At 45.7% G+C, this 26,477-nt stretch overlaps 1 protein-coding gene across 7 annotated transcripts in view; it reads right to left on the reverse strand.

Annotated features, from left to right (window-relative positions):
- Positions 1 to 26,477, reverse strand: part of Pde8b (phosphodiesterase 8B) — a 228,344-nt gene that overhangs the window by 196,217 nt on the left and 5,650 nt on the right. For 5 of the 7 annotated variants that reach the window (XM_036206738.1, XM_036206734.1, XM_036206737.1 and 2 more), the window contains exon 1: positions 1,619 to 2,247. The exons of the other annotated variants lie outside the window; for them this stretch is intronic. In XM_036206738.1, the coding sequence (XP_036062631.1) occupies positions 1,619 to 1,957 (339 nt within the window). In that variant the 5' untranslated portion in view covers positions 1,958 to 2,247. Of the gene's footprint in view, positions 1 to 1,618; positions 2,248 to 26,477 lie in introns of those variants that run through there. 7 annotated transcript variants of the gene reach the window in all.

Consider the following 26,477-nt stretch of genomic DNA (forward strand, 5'->3'; position numbering starts at 1 on the left):
GTTCCTTGCTACTCTGAAAGGTAAAAATACCTAAGTTTCTCTTGAGCAACCAAAACAAAATACCACAAAGTTCACGAGCAGTCACAGTTCTCAACTACTGCTTCAGGCCTTCAAATTCCCCTTTAAAACCCCAAGTTAAGGATGCTGCTAAAAATAGGCTCCTTAACACCTTGAAATTTCTTCTAATGCTAACTTTATGTTTCTGCTGGCAGGAGGCCCAGAAAGCAACAAACAAAAGCAAACTTGGTACCCACCACACGTCTCTGTAAAAACTACTTAATTGAATCCAGGGCTCTACTCTTCAGATAACCTGTTAGTATTCAAAAGTAAGAAAAGAAATGTATTCCTAGAACATAGTAGGTACATATTAGATGGTATGTTTATGTTAAAGGTGTTCACAATTATTACCAGAGAAACATCACACCTACTAGTAAACCCTAGTTAAGTTTTACATGGTCAAATGAGATTCCATTTCACAAAAAAAACTGAATTCATCAAAAGGCAGCCCACTATCCCTCCTCCCTCCCTTTCCTCCAGCATTGGGGCACTCCATCCAGGAAGACTCATTCTCCTCACACTGGGCCAACTGTTGAGCGGAGTTTTAACTACTAGATATACAACTGTGTCTTTGTCAAGGAATCACGAAGTGGTCCCTGGTAATCTACTGACTACATAAAAGCTGTGTCTATCTAACATTAAGAGTTTAGAGACGTGCTTTTTCTTCCTCACAATGAAGCGTGTCCTCATTCTTCGATTTGCTATCAAGCGATTAATCTGACACGATGAACTCCTCTTGGGTGTAAGAGTACTTTAAAAACATGTACTGGGCACCATTGGAATAAATTTTCATCAAGAACTATCTACAGACTGTTTCAACCTTTCCACATCCTCACACGCTCATTCACCCTGGTGATGTGTGTGCAGAATTATCATCCTGAGGTAGATGCCCTGAACTGAAAACCACATCCCTCTATGGTGGCTCTGCTGACATTCCAAACTCTGACTGGGTTCTCTCAAGTATGCCCACGATACAGTCATCCCAGAGAAACACAGTGACAACAGTGACAACAGGTTCCACTTGGCTCTCCCCTAGTCCCTTTCTATAGCTCTTCAAAAAGAAACAGCCTGATTCATTCACAAATCCCTGCACTGGGCCACTGTGCTGAGAACTCCTTCCAGCCTAGCTGACTTGCAGGTGAAAATCTGAACCCCAGGCGCTCTAACATCCTGGTGCTTGGTCTGCACCACAAGCAGATCCAGCTCAGCGCTCAGATTTCATTCAGAGAAACTCGCATGCTCTTAGTGATGCATGCCCATCCTTCTAGCTACATCCATTGGGCCACAGGCGCCCTCCCTTAGCAAGGAACAGGCCATCCCAACTGCTTTCCCCTGCGCTACACCCCACCTGTCCCCACCCCAGGACCAGCCAGGGTTGGTCCCCTGCACCCTCCAAGATCTTTTTCTTCCCCCCAATCCCCTGGGCCTTCACCTCCCGCAAAAATGAAAAGTAAACTCCTCCTTAGCAACACTCTCCCCCAGTCGGTCACCCACCTCCCCCAGGAGCCCTTTACCCGGTGCAGACCCGACGGGCAGCACCCCCGCAACAGCTCGCATTTACCTTGACGCTTGTGTAGCTGGTCTGGGTCTCGGCCTCAGCGCTGCTGCAGCAGTGGCGCCTCCGGCCCCGGCAGGTGGTCACAGCGGGGCCCGAGGACCCGGTGCTGCTGCCACTGCCCAGCTCAGCCCGGGACTTGCGGACTCGGACAGCGCCCGGGGGTCCCGGCGCGCGGCTCGGGGGCATGGCGTCGGCGGCGTCGGTCTGCACGAAGAGGCCGTGCAGGGGCGCCGTGGGGCCCTGCGACAGGCTGCTGGTCTGGCGGGGCGAGTTGGACTCATCGGAGTCCCGGCAGTAGATCACGCCGCTCTGTGAGACATGGATGCTGGGGGCGCAGCCCATCCCTCAGCCGGGCTCCCCCAGCGCGCGCCCGCCCGCGCCCCCGGGCCACCCAGACTCGGAGCTTCCCGCGGCCACCTGCAGTGAGGGGGCGGGCGGGCGCGGTGACGGTGGCGTCGCCCAGACTGCGCGCCCCCCAGCCTGGGTGGCCGCCGCTCTGTCGGGCTCTCTCCTCCGTGCCCCCTGGCAAGCGTCCGGGGGCAGCACGCGTCACCCCAACTTTCCCTCCTGGGCCATCTTCTTCCCGGAGCGGCAGAGCGCGCACACACACACGGCCCGCGCGCCCCGGCGGCCGCCACCCTCCCCGCCGCAGCGCCCCAAACGCGCGCCCCGCGCCTCCGCCCTCCGCTCCGCCCGCGCCTCGGCCCGCGCCGCCCAGCTCCCCACGCCCGGGCCAGGGCGCCAGCCCGGCCGCCCGCCCGCCGGCACCGTCTTCCCCTCTTTCAGTCTTCGCACGTCCCCTTCCCGTCTCGGTCCTCCTTGGGGTCCCCAAGGGCCGCCCCACGGCACTCAGCTCCCGGCCGCGCAGCGCCTTGACACGGTGCCTTGGAACCCTCCCCAGCTCCTGGCTGCCCCGAGGCCTTGTCCCTTGGTGGGGTGGGGGCAGGTCCACACGGCCCCCTAGTGCCCTAGTCCCTCTCCCCCTAGTCTGCATGAGCCCCTCTCCAGGCCAAGAACGGCTGGGTGGACCTCAAGTTTCTTCTCAAAAACACATTTTCAGCCCTTTCCCTGACTTGTCACCAGGATGCCCTCGCAAATGGCAGGGAACGTAGGGCTCAGGCCCACCAAGCCCATTGATTGGCTTGTCAAGACGACTTAGGAGACCCAATTCTTGAATAGTTTACATCTGCTTTCACTTCAGTCCCACCAGCATCCACATGCTCATCTGAAGGTTCAGCTGGGTGGTGGCCCAGCCTTTAGAAAAAAAAAAAAAAAAAAAGCCCGTTCCCTGTCTGCATATCCTTCGGAAGTTCATGCCAAGAGATGGGCTGTCCCACTGGGGAATACATTCTCATTTCCGTGAAAGAGCCAAGCAAAGAACAGAAAGCTGTCGGCGTGTTCATTTGTTTTGTTACTTGTACTTTGTTTGGGTTGTTGTTGTTTGCTTGCTTGCTTTTGTTGGGTTTGGTTTTTTGTTTTTTGTTTTGCTCTCTCCCCTAGTTTTCAGCTCTTCTCTGGGTGTCACTAAATGTTCACCCTGACTTCCACCTCACCCAGCCTCCCGCGGCTCTCTCCTTCCACCCTGGACTGGGCAATCCAAAATGGCCTCCCTCAGTGGGGGCCACGCTGGTTGAGCCCCCTTGTAGAGGAGGAGAATGCTTTTAGAAGCAACTATGCTGTGCAAACTGTCTTCTGGAAATCCACCTTCTAGCCTCCAGGCACCATTTGTCCACTTACTCATGGGCCGCTTCAGTAATTTCTGCCACTACCACAGTGGCGCAAGGGAGATAGTGAAACCGTCTGAGCAAGGACTTCAGTTAGACTTCTGTAAGGACAAATTTCAATGCAAAATGCAAAGAGGTATCCAGTTCAAGATGACATCATTATCCTCCATTCCCCCCATACTGTCAACTCTTAGAGTTATTGGAGGAAGGTGTCAATTGATGTCTTCTCACTGCCAAAGAGAAACAAAATAGACATCCCTACACATCTGAAGTTCAAGCTGGGTATGATGCTAGTTTACACCCTAATTCTACAAATTGGGAGGTTGAGGCAGGAGGATTACACTAGAGGTCAAGGCCAATCTGATCTCCAGGAGCTCTAGGCTCCTGTCTACAAACAAGGAGAAACACCGCCACATCCCAAGTTCAGATAGAAAGAGTCAACCTTATTCCATTTTTGTTTTGCATCTCAGTTCAGTTATCACTTTTTTTATTTTAATGACATTTAAAAAAAAAAGAAAAAAGAAAAGTCCTTCTCCAGTTAATTTGGGGAAAATCCCTGTTGTATTTTCTCATGGGCAGGGAAATAGCTCAAAGGATTTCCAGGTGGGCTGAGTTCCCCAACAAACTCTAAGTCAGTGTTTGGCAAGTAATTAGTTTATCAGGTGTCTTGAAAGCAACATTTAGAGAAGGTCAGAAAAGGAAGTGACGTCAAGCTGAGGGAGAAACTGGTCTAGCCTTGGGCACCTTGCAAAGAAGATTCTGATGCTAGGATGATGCTTCAGAGAGGTCCTAAGGTGCGGCGGCGAAGAGGGATCGGTGGCGAAGAGGGATACACCCATGTCCACCAGTCATTCACACCAACTATGTCCGTGACCTTGGACAAGGTGGCTGAGGCAGGCCCCCTTATAAAGGGCAACAGAACCATTTTCCTGCTGGCGGCATGCCCAGCAGCTGGAAGAGTAAGTCAGAGCCCTTCTGTCCTGACATCACAGCTTCCCCACAATTCCTTGCACATTGACTGGGCACCAGGCAGATAAGACTGCCACAGTACAGGGGGCAGTCGTTCACTTACAGCTAAATCTGGTAGCTACCATCTGGAATAGGTTGTTGGTTTGTTTTGTGTTTGTGTGGTTGGTTTGTTTCTTTGTTTTTCTTTTGGGCCACCAACCAGCTCCTAAATCATGAACAGAGACTTCTTATTAGTTTTTGAAGGCTAGGCCTACCTCAGACTTGTTTCTGGCTACCTCTTATAAGTTATTAAACTGTTTCTCTTTACCTACCTTTTGCCTTGGGGCTGTTTACCCTCTTCCTTTCTTCCTGTATATCTTTCACTGCTTCTCTATATCTGTCTGTCTGTCTGGCATCTGCCTGGCTTTTTGCCCTGGGCATGTCCCTTGTTCTCTTCTTCTTCTTCTTTTCTCCTTCTTTGTTTCTCTCCTCCCAAGCCTAGATTTCTCCTCCTATTTATTCTCTCTGCTTGCTAACCCCGCCTGTCCATCTCCTGCCTAGCTATTGGCCATTTAGCTTTGTATTGGACCAATCAGGTGTCTTAGCCAGGCAAGGGGAAACAAATGTAACACATCTTTACATAATTAAACAATGCAGCATAAACAAAAGTAACACACAGTTAAAGTAATATTCTGCAGTGTAAACAAACATAACACATCTTTGTCTAGTTAAAATAATATTCTGCAACAACCATCTGCCCTTCCTTCTAATGAATCACTAAGGAATGAGCAAATAATAACAGAGTTAAATTACAAGACCCCCCCAAATCTCCATCCCTTCTCCTGGTATGATGTTAATTATTCCTCAGGTAGTTCCTGTACACCCATCTCAGCCATCATCCTTCACGAAACTGAGCATCAGATACTTCTCATACCACTGTTATGTTAGAATTTTCTCAAGGAACTACTCATGAAACTATGCATTGAAAAATGTCAGTGATGCTTTGGAAGGCTAAACTATGAAAAAAATACAAACTACACCCTATCTTCTGGTAGAGAGCACTTGCAGATGAATCATGACTGCACAGACATCCAGAAACAAATTTAGGGTGAACTTGTTATACATTAAAAAATGAGTAAGCCTCGAGAGGGATGGCCTCAGGAAGTGATTTCTGAACTTGTCCCCCTGCAAGGACACAGTGCAACCCAGGGTTGACAACAGTGTCTACATGCTTAGACACTGTGGCTGTCATTTAGGCAAAATTTAGTAAATTAAGGTCAGAAAACCCAACATTATAAAAAGAAATTAATTAAAGTGAGAAAATTTTAGCAACAATGTCCAAGAAACAAATAAAAAGAAAGCTAACTGAATAAAAAAAAAAACTGTACTTAAAAAGAAGGGAGAAATTTAGCTCATGTTCAAGGTCAGCTGAGTGCCTTTTATGTTTTATAATGATATTAAATAAGAGCTTCCTGCAGAATTATGACCCAGAGCACTGCAAGATCCTGAAGAATTAAGGTTCATTCCACTTCTAAAATGGAATGAATCTCCCAGAATTCCTCTCAAGGAGCAGAAAATGTGATTAATACATTTTGAATCATTTTTAACCACAAAGGTTAAAACAACCACAGCCATCTAATTGATCTTTAGGTAACCAAACATTTAATCAACCGATCAACCTTAGAGAACTTCTGGGTTCAGACAATGTTCCTCATGAGAGAGTCTTGGGAATCTAACCACCTGACAGGTCAAATGACACCGTTTATTAGGCAACCCAACCCAGCAGAAGGTTCACTGACCTCAGAAGGGTCAGTCTGAAACCTGACTCTGTGTAACCCTGGGTAAGTCATTTAACCTCTGAGCTGCAATTGCCTGCATAATCTCTGACATCTCAAAATCACTGACATTTGGGATGCTAAGAGCTTTTTATCTTCTTATGAAATGATTTTTAATTTAAAGTCGTGGGCTTTTTTTTCTTTCTTTTTTTTTTTTTTTTTTCCCAAGCTAAAAGAACAGTCCCAACCCTGAGGGCACATCAGAATCACCCAGAAGAATTTGTCAAAAACAGAATAATTCCCCATTGCAGGTGTTCAGGGCTGGTCCAGCATCTGCCATTCCTTAGAAAGTGGATCTAGTGAAGCCCTGTCTTCAGCCTTCTTTGCAGACCAAAAAAGGCAAAGGGCTGAAGTACCCACACAATGAGGCTGCTCCCATGGCAGGCTAAGCTTTCTACCCTCACTCTTCCTGCTCCAACTAAAGCTGGCTAGATAGACCTTGGAGAAGAAAGAGCCAAAGTGCATAGGGGCTGGAGGCTGGTGATCTCAGAGCTTACTAGAGCAGGATGCCAGAACCCCTAGACCAGTAAAGAGATCGAGACTCCACACCAGCTGGGCCCAACACGGCTGATGTGGATGGCTACAAAGTGTTCCATGATAATACCATCTCTATGACCTTCAAAAGTGCCTATCCCATCAAGTATCTGATACCACACTAGGAAAATCTCATGAATACAGAAAGTCAGAGGGATCCATACCCATTCCTAGAATTCTCTGCCTTTTCCTCAATTTAACTCATGATGATCCACCCCTCCATCAGTTTGACCATCAAAGTAACCATCCAAAATACCATAAAGCTACCCCTATCATTTACTGTACTTGCCCTTTGAGGGTATACCTTTGTAAATTTTATAAATTTTCTCACCATTCCTAATTTGTCTTTTCTTCCAGTCCATTCTTTGATGGAGACAGGAACCTGGAAACACTGGCCAGAGGACTCACCTGTCTGTCCTCTCTCCTAACACAACCCCCCAGGCCTCACACTGTTTCCCCAGGGGATCTAGAGTTCATCAGGAGCTGTGCTCTTTGCCAGTCATGCATTTATCTCCATACTCACATGGCTAACTTCTTCTCTTCCTTAGGTCTCTTATGACATGTCCCCTGCTCCATGTCGTCTATCCTCAATCCCTATTTAAAACTTCAGCCGACATTTCTCCACAGTCACCGGGACCCTCCTGAGTCCCCCTGGCCTGGAATTTTTCTTGTTTCATAACATATGTCACCCTTCATTTTACTATATAATTCGCTCACTTGTGATATTTACTTTCTATCTTTTCTCACTAGACTCTAGGTTCTTATTTATTTTTGGATCTCATATGTCTGTTGTATCAGTGCTTAACATACAGCTGGGTACTCAAATATTTGTTCAATGAAGAACGATTTTTTTTTTTTTTTTGCCTTCTGATCTCTTAACTGTCACAGCTCAAAATAAGAGAAGCTATTGTTTTAAGTAAGAAATTTCATGTTCTGTGACTTTCGTTTTTAAAGTCAATGAATGTGTTTAACTTGAAAATCCTCCTTTTAGAAATAAAAATCATCAGCATAGATTTTTTAATCAGTGCTATTTATAGTAACGAAGTGTGAAAAAAATCCATAGATCAAACACTTAAGAAATAGCCCAGAAAACTGCACTACTATGTCTGACTACCACTATTTCAATGTGTTTAAATAAAAATTAGATTAAAAAGTCATACAATATACATGTCTCAATTACAAATATGGAAAAATATATGTACTTACTAAGGTTCATAAGTGAATGCCAAAAGTGATCTAAAAGTTGCATTAAGACGATCTAAGTGTCATGTTTCCTAATTGTCTTCTTTAAAAAAAAAAAAAATAGCAAGTTATCTTTTACGAGATTTCGTTGGTAGTTTTTCCATCAAATAAGAAGGAGGATGGTGGGAGAAGAATGTCATGAATGAGAAACAGACATGGAGAAATTAATGGATACACACTTACAGGGAAGACACAGAACCAGACCCACAAATACACAGTGAGAGATAAAGAAAGACACGCAGACATTTTTAGGGTGGAATATTCCTAGCTAGTGCATTTATAGATGCAGCTTTTCAAAGAGAAAGAAAAGTAAGTTGTATTTTAAATTATGCTTGCATCACATTTTAGATTTTTTTTTTTTTTTTTTTTTTTTTTGGCCAAAGACCAAATGAAATTAAGGAAAGGATTTGGCCCATAGGACAGATCTTTCTTGCCAAATGTAGAAAAGGAAAACAGACAAGATGTAGAAGGAAAGTCAGTAATATCTCTGACTTCCTTAGGTCAACATCACCAAACCTGCAGGGCATTGAGCACTGGGCCCTTATCTGCATAGTATGAAAGTGATCTGTGCTTCCCATTCACAAGAAAATCACAAAGAAAGGCTGGACCAGCTCCCAGGGAGAATTCTAGAATCCCCTAGCTCTTTGTCTCCATGTTCTCTTGGGCCCAAGCAATCAAGCCATGAAGGCTGGAACATCCTTTTCCAAATGTCTTGCAAATATATTTCACAGAAATGTCCAAGACATAAAAAGATATTCAAATGAAACTCAGCGTAGAGCCCACTCTACAGAGAAGCTTCCAGAGTAGCCAGGAATTTAGGATGTACAAGAAATAACAGAGATGCATAAGAGCAACAAAATGAACTGTCAGTTCTTTTCTGGTCATTAAGATAATTGGGAAAGGCTTTCTAGAGAAAGAGGAATGCTGGACCCTGGCTAGGGCAGCTTACTAATCAGAGGAGTCAGTATGAGCAAAGATATGGAGGCACATCCAACTTAGAGGGAGCTAGAGGCCATGAACCCACGGGACAACTGGACAGTAACTCCTGAGCTCAGGATGATGAACCCAAGGAGGAAGGAGTCAGAAAATGGCAAGTGCTGAAATTGCCCTTCTTTGTAGAAGTTGCTTCCTTTACAGAACCACCCTATGTGAAAATCTACATTGAGAAAACAAATCTATTTTCTAGCTAATGATACCATTTGCCAAGTGATTGAATGTTAGCTTTTATTCAACACGGCTCCTTGAATATTCATATACAGTCCTTGAGGTTTTAGACTTTGCAGATCCAGGTATGTATTTTTAACCCACATAAAAAGTTTTCGGTATACACAATACATAAAGCAAGGTGAGATGCATATTTGTGTATGTGCAATGCACATAAGCCTAAGATTTCCTAACTACACAGTGGGCAAAGTTTAAAAGTCCAGGTTTGTTCAGATGTCCTAGTTTGTTTTCCTTTGCTGTGTGAAACATCATGACCAAAACCATCTTGGAGAGGAAAGGGTTTATTCCCTCTTACCCATCCCAGTTACTGACAATTGTCAAGAGAATTCAGGGCAGGACCTCAAGACAGGAACCTGGAGACAGGAACTGAAGTGAAGACCATGGAGGAACACCACTTACTCCCCATGGCTTGCTCAGTCTGCTTTCTTAAAACAACTCAGGACGACCTCCCAGGGATGCCACCTCCCACCTTGGACTGGACCCTCCTACAACAAGCATTACTCAAGAAAATGTCCCATAGAGTTGCCTAATGGCCTTTCTGATGGAGGCATTTTCTCAGATGAGGTTTCCTCTTTGCAGATAACTCTAGCCTGTGTCAGGTTGACAAAAAACTGATCAGCACATCAGGTGCGGTGGCTTAATCCCGGCACCAGAGGTAGCTAAGGCAAGTGAACTGGGATAAATTCCAGGCCAGCCGAGACTATAGAGTAAATTCCAGGCCATCTTGGGCTACAGAGTGAGACTCTGTTTGAAAATGAAGAGGCAGAAAACAGTAAGCAAACAAAACAGTTTCTAAGTAAGCCTTCCCCTGCCTGGATGCACATTTTGAGAAATGCGCCATTTACTCCAAAACATACCATCATATTCAGCAAATATTTACTGACAGCCTACTATGTATCAAATGCTAACTCTGCACCAGGGAGTTAGCCGGAAACAATATCAATTTCCACAAATTTAGACTACGTGGGGTAGAAGATTAGAGAGATAAGCAAAAAATTCTCTGGGAGTGGTGAAGGTATTTAAGGGCATTGATATGTTAAAGAGGCCCGGCATGCCGGCACATGCCTAAAATCCCAGCACTGAGGATGCAAAGGCAAGAACATTGCTACAAATTCAAGGCTGGCTGGGTCTGCACAGTGACCTTCAGACCAGCTAGCGCTATGCAGTAAGACCCTGACTATAAACAAACAAATAAATACATAAAGTTGATGTGATGGATTCGGGGTAGGGTTGTAGACATTTTCTCAGCAGAGAGGACATCTAGGCTATGATTATCAGAAAACTTTATGAAATAAGGTCTTCCTTCACTCCTTTTTTCATCTTCCCATCTACACACTGAGGACCCTGAGGACCACCAGGACACAGCGCACCATGAGAGAGATGAAGAAGTACATCTGACGATCCAGGAAGGAACAAAGATCTGTATACATACTTGCTATAAGATAACAATCCTAACCCAGAGAGAGAGGTGAGTTTGGGAAGCAGAGACCTGGAAGATGTCACCAAGAAGGTAAGGGCGTAGTTCTTTAAAGAAGGGGCTGGATTTGAATAACTAGAAAAAGAAGGCACTACAGAAGACCTAGAGGTGGGAACATTCGCTGAATACTTGAAGAACAATAAAAGAGGTGGCTTAAATGCCTTATGACAGGGGTCTTAGGAATCATGCATGTTGAAACCCAAGGGTCTTTCTTGCTGAACCATCCTACCCCTCACTGGCCCTGGGATAGCTAGCCCTGCCCCTCGCTGGACCCTGTCGCTGGAGAACTGGCCCTGTCCCCCATGGGAAAGCTAGCTCCTCTCCACATACACACTTGGTAGAGATGGCCCCATCCCTCACCAAGGGCAGGGGAATGCTGTCCCCCAAAGGCATGGGCCTAGGAGAGCTGGTTCTGCCTCTCACCTGAGGGGGGTGGTCCCAGTGGCCTGGACCAACCAATTCAGCTACCACCCAGACCCACATCCTGGGCCTTGGGTTGACCCACCCTAACCTCTATACCCCATCTAGGACCTGCTGGAGTGTGTGAAGGGACTAGTCCCCAGAATGATAGGTGTAGATCTCCATGACTAGGGTAACAGCAGGATCTCCAAGAGGAGTTTCAGTGAGGGTCCAGTGATGATGGTGTGCCAGAGGCCTTGAACCAGACCAATGACTCACTGCAATGAACATTTTGTGGGTTGGGCTGAATGGACAAAAGGGTCTACTGTGTGGCACACCGCAGCTCCTAATGCCGCAGGATGAATGAAGTGTTGGAAGAATGGAGAGTGAGGTGGGGTTTTTTGTTTATTTTTAATTAATTGAGGGGTGTCTTTTGGAGGAGCATGCTGCAGGGGTAAGGGACAAATGTGGAAGGCCTGAGAGGTGAGTAGGATTGAGTTCATGATGTGAAATTCCCAAAGAATCAATAAAGAATTTATATATACAAGTTTATGTATATATAAACTTATGGTAAAACCACTAAGCAGCACAAAGGATTACACAGGGATTTCTAAAACGTGTTATGGTGGTGTTTGGTATTATTTGGTGTTGTCATGTGTTATGTGTCTTAGTTTGTGTTAGTGACACTAATAATAATGTATTATTATTATTACACTATTATTACCAAGGAACCAAATGCCAGGCCACAGAGTTTGGCTACATCCTAAGCATGAGAATCACTCTGGTTTTCAATCAAACTAAAGGGCCATTTGACCAAGATGAAAACGGCTGCATGTTCACTGACTGGCCTGAAGGGAGTTGGGAGTGAAGTCAAGTTAGACTAATTCAGACATGGGGTAGTAGGGATCTTTATAGACCGAATTATGCCCAAGCCTAGTGAGCTGAAACCCTACTCACAAGGTGATAATGACTGAATTAGTTACCTTTAAGGGGGTAATAAGGTTAAAAGAGGTCATAAAAGTGGGGGTCTAACCCACTAAGACTGCTGTTCTTTTACGGAAAAGGGACCCCAGCACTGCTCACACACACCTTGGAAGGAGCCTGTGAATGTATACAGGGAAGGCAGTGTCTAAGACAAACAGTGGAGCCTGGCCAGACACCCCCCATGCTTGCATCCTTGTCTGGGCGTTCTAGATTCCTGATTTATGAAAAAGTATATTTCTGTTATATAGACCACCCAGTCTCTGTTATCTTGTTGAGACAGTCTTAGCACACTGAGCTAATACAATAATATGGAATAGATGGATTTGTGTGAGACTAGAAATAAAGGGGGAAGGGATTTGACAGATCTTATTGTGACTGGATTCCCGGGATCTGGTGTCTGATTAGATGAGTTGCTGAGGAGCCTGTGTTCTCAAAAGCAGCTGCCAAATTCCCAGCTGAGATAGCCAGGACAAAGTGCATGTGAGAATGCTGAGCAGTCCTGTAAGAAACGACCCCGTATACACAGTGGACACTTCCCTTGTGCATACACACAGTGGACACTTCCCCTGTGCATACACACAGTGGACACTTCCCCTGTGCGTACACACAGTGGACACTTCCCCTGTGCGTACACACAGTGGGCACTTCCCCTGTGCGTACACACAGTGGGCACTTCCCCTGTGCGTACACACAGTGGGCACTTCCCCTGTGCGTACACACAGTGGGCACTTCCCCTGTGCGTACACACAGTGGGCACTTCCCCTGTGCGTACACACAGTGGGCACTTCCCCTGTGCGTACACACAGTGGGCACTTCCCCTGTGCATACACACAGTGGGCACTTCCCCTGTACACACAGTGGGCACTTCCCCTGTGCATACACACAGTGAGGACTTCCCCTGTGCATACACACAGTGGGCACTTCCCCTGTGCATACACACAGTGAGGACTTCCCCTGTGCATACACACAGTGAGGACTTCCCCTGTACACACAGTGGACATTTCCCCTGTATGCACAGTGGGCACTTCCCCTAAACACACAGTGTGCACTTCCCCTGTACACACAGTGGGCACTTCTCCTGTACACACAGTGGGCACTTCCCCTGTATGCACAGTGGGCACTTTCCCTAAACACACAGTGGGCACATCCCCTGTACACACAATGGGCACTTCCCCTGTATGCACAGTGGGCACTTTCCCTAAACACACAGTGGGCACATCCCCTGTACACACAATGGGCACTTCCCCTGTATGCACAGTGGGCACTTTCCCTAAACACACAGTGGGCACATCCCCTGTACACACAATGGGCACTTCCCCTGTATGCACAGTGGGCATTTCCCCTAAACACACAGTGGGCGCTTTCCCTAAACATACAGTGGGCACTTCCACTAAACACACAGTGGTCACTTCCCCTGAACGCACAGTGCTCACTTCCCCTGAACGCACAGTGGGTACTTCCCGTGTATGCACAGTGGACGTTTCCCCTATACACACAGTGGGTGCTTTCCCTGCACACATAGTAGACACTTCCCCTGGATTTGCAATTTTGTGGGGCTCAGAAGTTTGAGTCTAGAAACCAGAAAGCATCTACTCAACACCAGAGCTGACATTTGTCCCCAGAACAGGACTAGAATATGAGACAGGATATCAAGAAGGTCTTTTGTGTCTACTGCTGGACCTGGAGAATTTACAAGTCAGGAGGAAAAACACTCAGCATTGTTTTATAAATTCTTTATTATTATTATTTTTATATACAGTGGTGTTTGACCTGCATGTCTTTGTGTGGGAGTCAGATCCACTGGAACTTGAGTTACAGACTGTGAGCTGCCATGTGGGTGCTGGGAATTGAACCCAGGTCCTCTGGAAGAGCAGCCGGTGATCTTAACCACAGAGCCATCTCTCCAGCACTCCAGTATTGTTTTAAAGACCAGAAGAGGGCAGATAGGCATGTCAGTCTCCAGGTCCTCCTTGTCAACCAACAAGTGTATGGCCCACCCTTTCCCTGAGAGAATAAGAAAGACATCTCTTTGCCAAGACTTCCTTGGGCTTCCCTACAACCAGGCACGCCCAGGGATGTTAGTTGCTTGCTTCCTGTTTGGATTGCTAAGGTCAGCCTTGGAGACTTTTGCTGCAAGAACTGCTTTCCAACCCTTGGAATTACACTTCATTACCAGTTCCAGGGACCTCAAGGCCACAGCTCAGCCCAGGGGCCCTGCCTTAGCACCTTCTGTGGATCCTGTGTCTTAGACCTCTTGCTTTGGCTGCTGGGGGCAGTTCTAGAAGCCTTCTGACAGTAAGTGTCTTCCTTTCGGAATTTGACATTTGCTCTGCAGCATGGCACTTCGGGTGTTGTATCATTAAATGTCTCCAAGGCAACCGTAGCTGGGGGCCTGACTGATAACTTCTTCCTATCATGAACAGAAATAGCGTAAGTCACATGGTTCTCCAAACCAGTGACAACCAAACGTTAGCATACGTCAGAGTGGGTGATCTGCTAAAACACAGATTGCAAGGCCAGAGAATGTGGGTTTCTAACTCCTTCCTCGGTGACGGGACTACCACTTACTCAGGATCACGCTTTAAAAACCACTTCCGTACACAAGGCGAGATATTACAAACAAAAGCGGAGGGCGTAGCACAAACCTTCACGTGTGATATTTGATTTTCTAAGACACAACTTGTGCTCAAGGGCTGAAGCTTCATTTCACAGAGGATCACCACAGAACAGTGTCCGCTGAAGGATGAGAGTGGGGTAGATGTGGGGTGTCTCCAGTCACCCTTCCTGACCTCTGGAAGTGTGTCTGAGGAGGACTGGTTTACTCACAGAAGTCAATGTGACATTGATGTACACAACAGCAATGCATTCCCAGTGGAGCACTTGATTTCATGTTTCTTACTCTAAATCATTTAAACCTAGGAAGACCAGTCCACTGTGTTTTAGGAACAATAAAGTCTGGCAAATAAATAAATAAATAAATAAAAAGAGGCCTGGGGGGTTAGGTGAAGGAGAGACAGTGTAAATTTGCCACCATGTGGGAACCACTCATTAGCAACAGTTTTGAACTTTGCACGCCTTATTTCTCTAGGCTGCTCTTGAGTTTGTGTCTTTGGATAGGAAATTTTTCAACACCTCTTTTCTGTTTACCATTGACCTGAACTCCCACCTGGCGTGGTTAATTGTTTGCTTTCTCTAAGCATTGAGTCACCCACTTTTAGAAGTGAAACCCCACGTAAGCCTCTAATAAAGAAATATGGCCAGTGCTGTGCACAACGCATTTCTCACTGAGATCTCAAAGCCTTCACATTAATGAACCTACTCATATTTAAATCACTGGCTGTTACTACCGATCTTTCCAAGGGAAGTCACAAGAGGCACCTACCTCTCTCCTCACTGTGTTCCTTTCCAGGGAAGTCATAAGCAGCACCTACCTCTCCTTGAACCAAGGTACAATCAATTCCACCAAAGTTTACTCTGGGGAGCCACTGAATTTATAGGGCTTACTTATAGAACATTTAAGTGAGGGGTTACTTACGGGAATGTCAGTGCTCCCTTGCAAAAGCTCACACCAGAAAGTCCTTACCTAACAGGGATAACTACTTTCCTATAGCCGCATAGATAAAGCCTGCCTCCTCTGGTCTTCCCCAGTGTATATGTATATTTTAGCCACTCCCCAAGGCCAGTGCAGTTAGGACAGCATTGCATACAACAGGTAGCAGGGGCTCACAGGTAAAGGTCCTGTGACCCTGCCTGCCCCTTAGGAGGAGGTGTAAACAGTCAACAGGCCAGCTGGGAGATGGTTTGCAAGTGGGCACAGCCAAACTCCCCAAGACAGCAACTGTTTGACTGAAAGGATATTCCTGTACAACCCCAGCATAAACATGAGCTTAAACTCACACACACACACACACACACACACACACACACACACACACACACAGAAAGAGAGAGAGAGAGAGCTCTATAGAGAATGAGACAAAAGGGACACTTCAGAGCATGTGTGACATGGGAGCTATCTTTGGATGACAACAAGGAAGGGTATCCTCTGGACACAGCACAACAGTGACACGTGTGACCTCACAGCTGCCATGACAGTGTGCACAAGACCTGTGCAAGCACAAACCAGACCAGATCTCAGCATGGAGTGGAGAGGCAGGCGTGAAATTCCACCCTTAGCCTTGAAGCTATGGGCAGCAGTTAGCTGCTGGGAGAGGAGGGTGGATTTTCTCCAAGAGTGTTGTCCCTGGTAAGCCCACCATGCTCCAGTGGGAGACTACTCATCCAAGGATACATTGTAATACAAATTGGCGTGACACAGGGAGAGGGAAGGAGCAAAGTTGGGTGGAACCAGGAAGGAGAATGAATATGATCAAGATACATTGTATGAAATTTTTTAAAAATCAAATCAAATTAAAAAGAAAAAAAAATTTGGGAGCTAAAGCTACAAAAGTCTTAAAAACCTGTAGCCTCCACACTTTGAAGATAGAGGGGTCATGAGTTCAAGGCCAGCCTGATAAAACTAATTACAAAACAATAGTGAACTGAAGCACAGACTCGGGTATGACCCTGTGTTCACACTTGGCCCTTTAGGCATACTAAGCAAAAGGAGCCAGCCAAAAGGCCACAGAGGTCCATGTGTGCAAGACATCCAGTCTATTCTGACAAGTTCTGACAGATAAATCAGGTAGTTATCAGGGTTTGGAAAGTTGGAGCATAGGGAATGGTTGGGGGGGGGGGGGGGGAGGCATGGGATTTCCTTCCAGGGGGATTTATTTTTAAAGAGCTGCAACTAGATGGGGGTATGGTTGCACGGCTTTGTGAAGTGAAGTAGGCTTCATCAGACACTTTGAACTGGTGACTTTAAGTTGTGCATATGTTAGCACAATGAAGCAACGTCACTCACCACTTTACTAGAACAAATGAAAAACACACATCAGCGTGGACTCAATGTAGGGAAAGCACCTGACAATTCCCTATATGTACTTGTATAAACCATTTATGAAAGGCCCTAGGTTCAATCCACTGCACCAAAAAAAGAAAGAAAGGAGAAAACTCAATATCATTCTTAGCTGAAAATTATCCAGTGCCTCTAATATCCATAATAAAGTACAGGGTGCATCACCCCATACCTAATCTAGAGGCCCTCACCACCACCACACTAAAGCAAAAACAGAAAGCAACATGGGCTGGGAAGGAAGAGCTCTGTTCACAAGCACTCGTGTGTGCAAAGAAAACCCTAAAGACCTCAAAAACAACCACTGGAACCAATAAGTGAGTTTAGCAAATCTCAGAACACAGGTCACCCGCTTTCTATATGCTAGTAATGAGGAATTGGGAATTTGACATTTGATGTGCCATTTACATTCATATTGAGAAGCATAAACATGTCTCCTTGCTGAAAAAGCTAAAACATCAACAAAAGGTGTGCGAAACTCAAGCCCATCCAGATCCACTCGATTGCATGGCAGACTCCTTGTTGCTGGGACATCAGTTCTCCAAAAACTGTTGGATCTGTTCAATGCCAGCCCAGTCTAGAAACTGACCAAATGACTCTAAGATCTAGGTAGAAATACAAAAGGTCTACAATAACTCAGTGAGTTCTGTAAACAACATGGAAAGATTACGCATGCTTTTCAGACTGAATAGACAGTCACGGTGAACAAAGGAGGTAGAGCCAGTATGATGATGGACAAATGGACAAATGGAACACTATACTGTCCAGGTACCGGACAGCACATCAACTCAGTTTCAATAACAGTTCCGTGGAAGTCAACTGGTAATGTGGAGTCTTTTCAGCACGGTGCTAGGATGGCTGTGTACACAAGCAATGAAACAAAATCAGCACAGAAATAAAAACCCTGACCCCTACTTTATACCGTTCACAAATATTAACCATATGGGTCACAGAATTAAGCAAAGAATCCAAGGCTTAAAAACATCTAGAAGTAAACATAGATGTTTACAAACGTGGAGCAGGCAAAGATTGCTTAGACAAAATGCAAAAGGAATGTGCCACCAAACGGACAAAAAGTGTGTGTTGGAGTTCAACAGAAGCTTAGCAGTCTGTTCTTGTAAAGTGTCTTTAAGAAAAGACAAAGGGAAGTCACTGACTGGGAGAAAGAGACATCCAGAATTTACCTACCTCACAGGATTGGAGATAGGGGATGGGACAGAGGTTGTCTGGCATAAGCAAGACCCTGGGCTCAAGCCCCAATACCACACACACAGAGACATGCATACATGGACATACACACATACACCACACACAGAGAGACATACACACACGGACACATACATTTATCACACACACACACAAACAGGCATATGTAGACACACACATATACACCACACACACAGACAGGCACGCATGGACATACACGTACACCACACACACACACACACACACAAACAAGCACACACGGACATGCACAGACACACACACTTGCAAGTTGATAATCAGAAGATAGACAACTTTATCAAAAAATAGGGCAAAATATTTTAATAACTTCACAATATCAGAAGTGAAAATAGACAATAAAAACATGGGAAAATGTTCACCATCTGTCGTTAATAAAATGCAAATGAACCACAGGGATATCTCACCACATACCCACAAGTGTGGCTAAACCACACTTGTTCCATACTTTTACATGTGGCTACATGCGCTGGTACAATTGCTTTATTAATTTTCTTATTAAATATACTGCACACTCAGCACAGAACCATGCCATTTCTTCTAGTCATCTGTGTTCAATGGCTTCCCTCTGGGCATTCACAGAAGATTTTTAAATACTAGCCCCAAACTGGAAACAACTCAAAGGTCCATTAGCCAAGGAGTAAATAAATGTGGTGCTCCCATAAAATGGTATGAAATGACAAACTTCAGACATTTATATCAATATATATGAAACTTGCTTTCATACTGCATGAAACAGGGCAGCCACAAAAGGTCACAAATATGCATTACTTTTCTTACTACAGAAGACCTGGTAAGAAACAAATGAAAGAGGCCAGTCCTCTTCTCCTTGTGGTGTGAAGGTGATGTACAAGCCAACATGAGGAAGGCACTGTGGAAGCAGAAGCATGGGGCTGCATGCTTAGATGTCAGAGGAAACATGGGGCTGCATGCTTAGATGTCAGAGGAAACATGGGGCTGCATGCCCACGTGTCAGAGGCACAGGAAGCAAAGGCGAGGATAGGAAGCAAGGGGAAGTTATGCAAACTCAGGCCCCTCCCCACAGTGATGCACTTCTGCTAACTAGGCCTCAACTTCTATTGGTTCACACCCTCCCAAACAGCGCCACCGTCAGGGGACCAGATGTCCGGATGCTTGAGCCTAGTTATGGTTGGCGTTTCATTTGACTCCATGACAGTATGTGGTGTTGATGGAAGACCAGCAAAGGCCACGCTACCTAAGAGAAGAGATCAGTGGGTGCTTGGCATGAACTGACCCCAAGAAGCGTGGACTGGATTGATGGAACTGGGTTGTATCACATTATAATAGTGGTTACACATCACACAATGAAATTCTTCATCAAAACTTATGAGTTGAGGCCAGGTGTGGTGGCCCACACCTCTAGTCCTAACACTCAGAAGGCAGAGGCAGTGGATCTCTGTGGGTTGGGGGCCAGCCTGGTCTATGTAGTGGGTTCCAGGCCAGTCAGGACCACATAGTGAAACCCTATTTTAGAAAAATAAACTCATGAATTGTATACTTTGAAAGGTATGTGGTTTAATTTATTTGTAGCTGTATAGAGTGCAAGCAAGCTTTTTTTTTTTTTTTAATTTGAAGCATTTAACTATTACAAACAAAGCTATCTCCCCAAATTCCCAGTTGAAGACATAAAGCCTAATGGGATTACACATACAGCAGAGACTTCAGCAGGGTAGGTAAGGTTTGATGAAGATAAAGAACTCTAATCCAATAACACTGGTGTCTTCTGAAAGAGACATTGTAAAGTACACACACACACACACACACACACACACATACACACACATATATATATATATATATATATATATATATATATATGCACACATGCACAGACATATAGGCACACACACATATACACACTTACATACACACATATACATACACATATACATATACATATACATACACACACATACACATGCACAGACATACAGGCACACACACACACACAGAGTCATGCAAAGACACAGCAAGATGACAGGGTGTGCACAAGTCAGAAAGAAATATCTCCCCAGAAGAAACCCGACACCCAGCACCCTGGCTTTACACTTTTAGCCTTCAGACCTGTGAGAAATGAGTTTCAGTGGTTTGGATCACCCCAGCATTCACTATTTTGTTATAGCAACCTGTAGGAAAACTAATACATCTCAGCTTCTGACCACAGGAAACAACTCAGCACCCTTGTCACTCCATTCTCAGATGTGTAGAATCTATGTGGAGGCCCATAAAGGCTTCCTAGTGAGAGCTGAGCTTGCTTTACCCAGCAGAACTGCATTAGAGGATTGCCTGACCATGTGCATGGTTACCAGGTGATAGGAAGGGTCTGCACTTGGTTGAGCTAGGGGGAGGTCTTTTGCTCCACTCCTTGACATTCCTAGAAATAGCCCTTTAGAAGAGACAGGAGGGGCCAGTGGATAATGATCCAGGCCCTCCCGAGGCTATCCTGTGTTTCTGTTTCTCTCCCCTCTATATTTCTATCTAAATCTCTTCTCTCTCTCTCTCTCTCTCTCTCTCTCTCTCTCTCTCTCTCTCTCTCTCTCTCTCTCAAGAGTTCTCTGTTGTAAAATGTGGGAGCTGATCTCCCACAAATCTATGTGGAGAGACTTCCCAGTTACAGTTCTACAGATGTTCTAAACAGGTTGCATAGATTGTTCACATGTGAAACCCAAAAGGATGATGGGAACAACCTTCACCCTCACTGTAAATTAGACGTTAGTGACACTGTGCTCTTGCCTTCTGGTGAATCCTGCTTGGAACTGGCCACTGCACTATTAAAGGGTGTGTCCTAGTTAGCATCAACTGTCAACTTAGCACAACCCAAGTCACATGATAGTGGAGCCTCGGCTGGTATACTTCCTGAATCAGATGAGCCTATGGGTATGTCCGGGGCAGGTTGTCTATTGATACGTGAAGGCCCAGCCCATGGTGGGAGGTGCCAGCCCGGGACAAGGTGGTCCTGGGCTCTGTAAGGAAGCCAGCTGAACATCAACCTGTGAGAAAGATCATGACGCAGTATTTGTCCATGGTTTCTGATATACCTTCATGGCAGTGAATAAATTCCCTGGTTAGAAATAATTCTGAGGGGAACAGCAAGCGAGTTCCTGCCCTGGTTTCGCTCAATAATGGACTGTGACTTGTAATAAAAAAATAAATTCCTTCCCTCCCCATGTTGCTTTTGATCAGTGTTTGTCACAGAAACACAATGAAACTAGAACATTGTACTTTTCCTCTGCCTTTCATCCCTTGTGCCAGAAATGATTTCTGGGGGCTAGAAAGATGACTCGGCAGTTAGGAGTGTTTACAGCTCTTACAGAGGCCCAGGTTCAGTTTCCGGCATCCACACAGCCACTCACAACCACTCACAACTCCAGTTCCAGGGACCTGATGCATTCTACTAGTCTCCTGAGCAATACAACACACACACACACACACACACACACACACACACACACACACACACACGGTATACATCTATATACAAGCAGGCACCACACACACAAATGGTATACATAAAGATATACAAGCAGGCACCATGCACACACAGTATACATATACATACAAGCAGGCACTCACACTCACATGGTAAACATATGTATACAAGCAGGCACTTGCACATATGCATGAAATAAAGATAAATCTTTACAAATAATCCCAGTGATTCATTGGCTCTCATCTTTTTAGTCAACAGAGCACAGTCCCTATCTCTTCTGTAGTTATCTTTCAGGCTCTCAAGGCTTTGGAACCCAGGGGAAGGAGCCCTTTTATTTTGACCATGACCTGGTAAACTGTTGCACTCAAGGTCCGGCTTTCCATCTCTGCAGACAATGATCATTCTTGATATCAGCCCAGCTTCTCCGAGGCAACTCATGGAGAAGAATTTGTGAAGATATGAGCAAAAACAGATGCACACAGGTAGCAAACCTGACAAATGAACTGAGGGTAAATGTTCACCCCGTGTGGCTCTGGGAAGGACTTTGGACCTCTGATCTTTCTCACGCCCTGTGTTCCACCCACCTGCAAACACTGTCTGCTCCACTTGAGAAAGTGGCTCAGAATCCACTTGTCTCTCACCGTCTCCACTGTACCATCCTGGCCAAAGACACCACCAGCATCTCCAGCCTGGATTGTGGCTATGGTCTCTTAGCACATCTCTTAACTTCATTTAGTGCCCCTGGATTTTCTCCAGAAGTTTCTAGATGATCTCACCTGTGATCTCAGCCAGAAGCCATCACCTCCCATCAGGTGGGTCTCAACAAGTCTGAGACCACCAGGTCTCAACAATTCTGACTCTCTAAGACCTGTCTGCTTTCAGCCCCCACTGCCCCACCTTGCTACTGCCCCCCCTTGGCGCTACCACAAACACACACACACACACACACACACACACACACACACACACACACCCATTGCTGTGTCTCTGCTAGCCTGCTGCTTCACTTCACACACAAGAACAGTTCCATTAGGGCCTCCACACCTGCTGTTACTCCTGCTTGGGATATTTTCCCACAAATATCCACATACTCACTCCCCACTTGCTTCAGGTCTGACCTCAGCTATCCTGTGACAAGGAGGCCTTCTTTACGGCTGGACCCGACAGAACCACACTGCCACATCTTCTTCCCAAGCAGTCCGTCCAGCTTGCTCCTGAAATGTTTCTCTAGAACTTGCCATCACCTGATTCTCTTTCTTCCTGACCTTCTCCTCACACTTTAAGGTCAAATCTAACGGGATGCTTCCTTGTTATCTGTTGTCTGAACCTTGTACTGATAAGAGGATAGAGTGGGACAGAGCTGTCCCAGCTGCCCATGTTCTCTCTGGCTATGCATAGCCCATAGGTCTCCAGATTTCAACCCCCATGGACAGTGGTGGAGGCAGAAGAGATACCCACAGTCTGGGTAAGTCCCTCCAAAGGGAGAGGAAGGGATTGGAGAGGACAGGGTGGTGCAGCTATACCTGGGCTGAGGCAAGAGGCCATCTAAGACAAGTGGGATCAGATTAGAGCATTCCTAGCCTCTTCCCCTCCCCATCCTTCTCTGGAGCCTTCTTCATCTTGCCCTATAGCTTCCTCACCAATGCACCTATTGAACTGGGCTAGAAGTGAGTGGCAGCCCCTTAACGCCTCAGCTCTCAGGTTACCACCCAGTGCCTGGAACAGACACAGAGCCTCGCCTGCCCGCCTGTCCGTCCGTCCGTGTGTGCTGTCCTCGGACAGTGTCCCTGCTGACCCCGTGTGCTGTGACATACTGCTTCACCCTTCCTCCAAGCACAGCTCTCTTCCCCTGCCGTCACTGTCCTGTTTATCCCCACCCCTCATGCATTTCTTGTAGCCATGGGCTCTCTACGGCTCTCGCAAGGATCCGTGGTGAACTGTGACCTTTCTAACGGAAGTTGCAGTCACAACAGGAGAAGCAGCACCACGAGAACTCTGAGGACATGCCACGTCACAAGATCCCTCTTCCACCCAATGAAAGACAGATGGAGGACACGATCTAGTGGCCACTGTCCCTCGCAAAGTGCTGTTCTAGCATAAAACTGAGTTGTCTCTTGATTTGAAAATGAGAGCCACAAACGGTTCTCTTTGGACAGAAACCCTGGACAATGGGCCCTCTGACAAAGAGTTCTGTGTCAATACAGTTCATCCCAAGTCTTCCTCATATCATTCCATCACCAGCAGGGACAGGGTCAGAACAACTCACCAACTGTCCAAAATGCTGCATTGCAAACAAACAAAAACTGGTATAGAATTTTCTTTAGAGACTTCTAAGCAGAAGTAGAAAACAGGTGTTAAAAATGTAGACAAATCATTTCATTCTTTTTTATTTCATAATTTAATTTAATTTTACATATCAGTCATGGGTTCCCCTGTCCTTCCCCCTCCCGCCCACCCCCTCCCACCTTCCCCTCAATCCACCCCCCCATTCCCATCTCCTCCAGGGCAAAGACTCCCCCGGGGATTCAGCTCAACCTGGTAGATTCAGTCCAGGCAGGTCTTCTTTCTTATTCATAACCTACGTGACCTCCTGGAGAGGGTGTAGCAGCAAGGAACTCATAAATGTTCAGCTATTTATTGTCACCTTCCTTCTAGGGAATGTGTCTCCACAGGCCTTCCATAGACATGTGCGTGCTAGAGAGCTAGCCTCTTACCCTTTTCAGCTCCCATTCTCTCACAGACTTAGCATCGTGTGGATGCCACCAAGATTTGCTGCTGGTTCATGGTTCTTGGAGGCCAGGAAATTTAAAAGCGTGGTGCTGGCACCTGCTTGGTCTGGTGAGGACCTTCTTGCTGTATCATAGAATAGCAGAGGGCAAGATAGCAGGGATACCAGAGGATGCCTCTCCTCCTCTCTTTATCAAGCCACAATTCCATCATAGGAGACCAGAACTCCACAAAGAAAGCTTTCATCGGGTGGGCTGGTGCCTGGGGTCCACTTAGGGTCTTTCTCTGGCAGACCCAGTCATGAGGTCCAGATGAAGTGGGTCCAGATGATGCAATGGCCACTGCTCAAGGACACAGACAGAAAACCTTGGTAATGTTCACATGTTGTTAATGCTGTATACATTCAGAAGATGAGCCATGTAGTCATGGCTTCCTTGACCTATATTCCAAAGGCTACATCAAGCAGAGAGGGCCCTGGTAAAGACCTGTTGCAGAAGCAGAGCCACCACAGAGTCCCTGAACGAGGGGATGGAAAGCAGAGAGGTGAGGTTGGAGTTCCTGCAGAGTGCCCAATCACAGAAATGCTTTTTGGAGCCACGGAGGTGAGACTGATCCCAAGACTCTCAGCTAAGCTATAAGAAATATTTTTCTGGGGCTCAGCAGTTAAGAACACTTGCAGCTACTGAAGAAGACCAGGGTTTGGTTCCCGGCACCCACATGTCCATAACTCTAGTTCCAGGAAATCGAGCCTCTGTGGGCACCAGGCCTGCAGTAAGGACTCATTATAGATGCAGGCAAACACTCACACACATAAACTAACTAAATTCCTTTGTAAATTACCCAATCTTGGGTATTCAGCAACAACAATAGAAAACAGTCTAATATATATACACACACAATGGGATTATCTCTACTGTATGACTTGTTTGATTTCACAGGCCAGTGGCTGGAGGGTAATTTGCTTTAGGATTAATCTTGCTTAGAGTCTCATTCAGAAGCAATTCAGATAAGACTCTGGACTTTGGACTTTTGAGTTGGTGCTGGATGAATTATGACTTGTGGGCTATTGGGATGGAATAAGTAGATTTTTATATGTGAGAAGGACAGGAATTTTGGAGACCAAAGGGAAAATGGTATAGTCTGAATGTATCCCTCAAAATATATGTTTTACAAATCTAATCCCAAAAGCAACAACAGAGGGAAGGGGCCCTTTGTAAGGCTCCACCCTCATGGATGGATTGATTGCAGTTATTAAAAGGGTTTTCAGAGGGAACTGTGTCACTTTTCACCTCTTCTGTCCCTTCTACCATGAAAGGACATGGCACTCCCTCCCCAGAGGACATGGCAAAAAAAAAAAAAAAATACCGCCTTGGAAGCAGACAGCAGTCCTCATCAGAAGATGCAACCTGTTGATGTTTTGATCTTAGATTTTTCTTATCTTACAGAACTATGGGAAATACAATTTCAATGTTTATGAAATATCCAACCTTGAACATTTTGTTATAGTAGTACAAATAGATTAAGACATTCTATACCTCCTAAAGAGACATTCAGTTCTGGGTCATGTTAAGTGACTGTCACAAGTCAGAAAGATGAGGCCAGACAACACCATGCCAGAAAACATAGACATTGGTGTGTTGAGGGGAAGGGACACAGCTTGTGAGACAGGGCTCTCTGGTTATAATTCTTGCCACTGCTGTTAGATCTCATCACCTCTAAGGCACATGGGTACACAAAATACAATCACTCTTGTATCACTAAGAAAAATCCTTGCTGTCTATTAAACGATATGACCACCTCAGGCCAGTCCTACAGGATATAAGAATCAATCCCACTGGCTTGATTATTTTCATCTACCCCAAAGGGTTAGGTAATTTCTCCTGCCTTCAGGTTGGATACTTGACATTTAATAGATAATCCTCAATCGCGAAAATCTAGCCATATGTGCGTGGGGATCGCCTTTCTTAAAAGCTTGTCCTTTGCAAACTAGACTAAGAAAGCAAAGCTGGTATTGCATCATTCCTTCACTGACAAATATTTATTGACCTCATCAATATCAAATTTATTCCCCGTGTTCTATTTCCTTGACTCTCTGTATAAACAATGACCTTTAGTTTGAAT

The sequence above is a fragment of the Onychomys torridus genome, chromosome 15 (genome assembly GCF_903995425.1).
Source record: "Onychomys torridus chromosome 15, mOncTor1.1, whole genome shotgun sequence".
Lineage (NCBI taxonomy): Eukaryota > Metazoa > Chordata > Mammalia > Rodentia > Cricetidae > Onychomys > Onychomys torridus.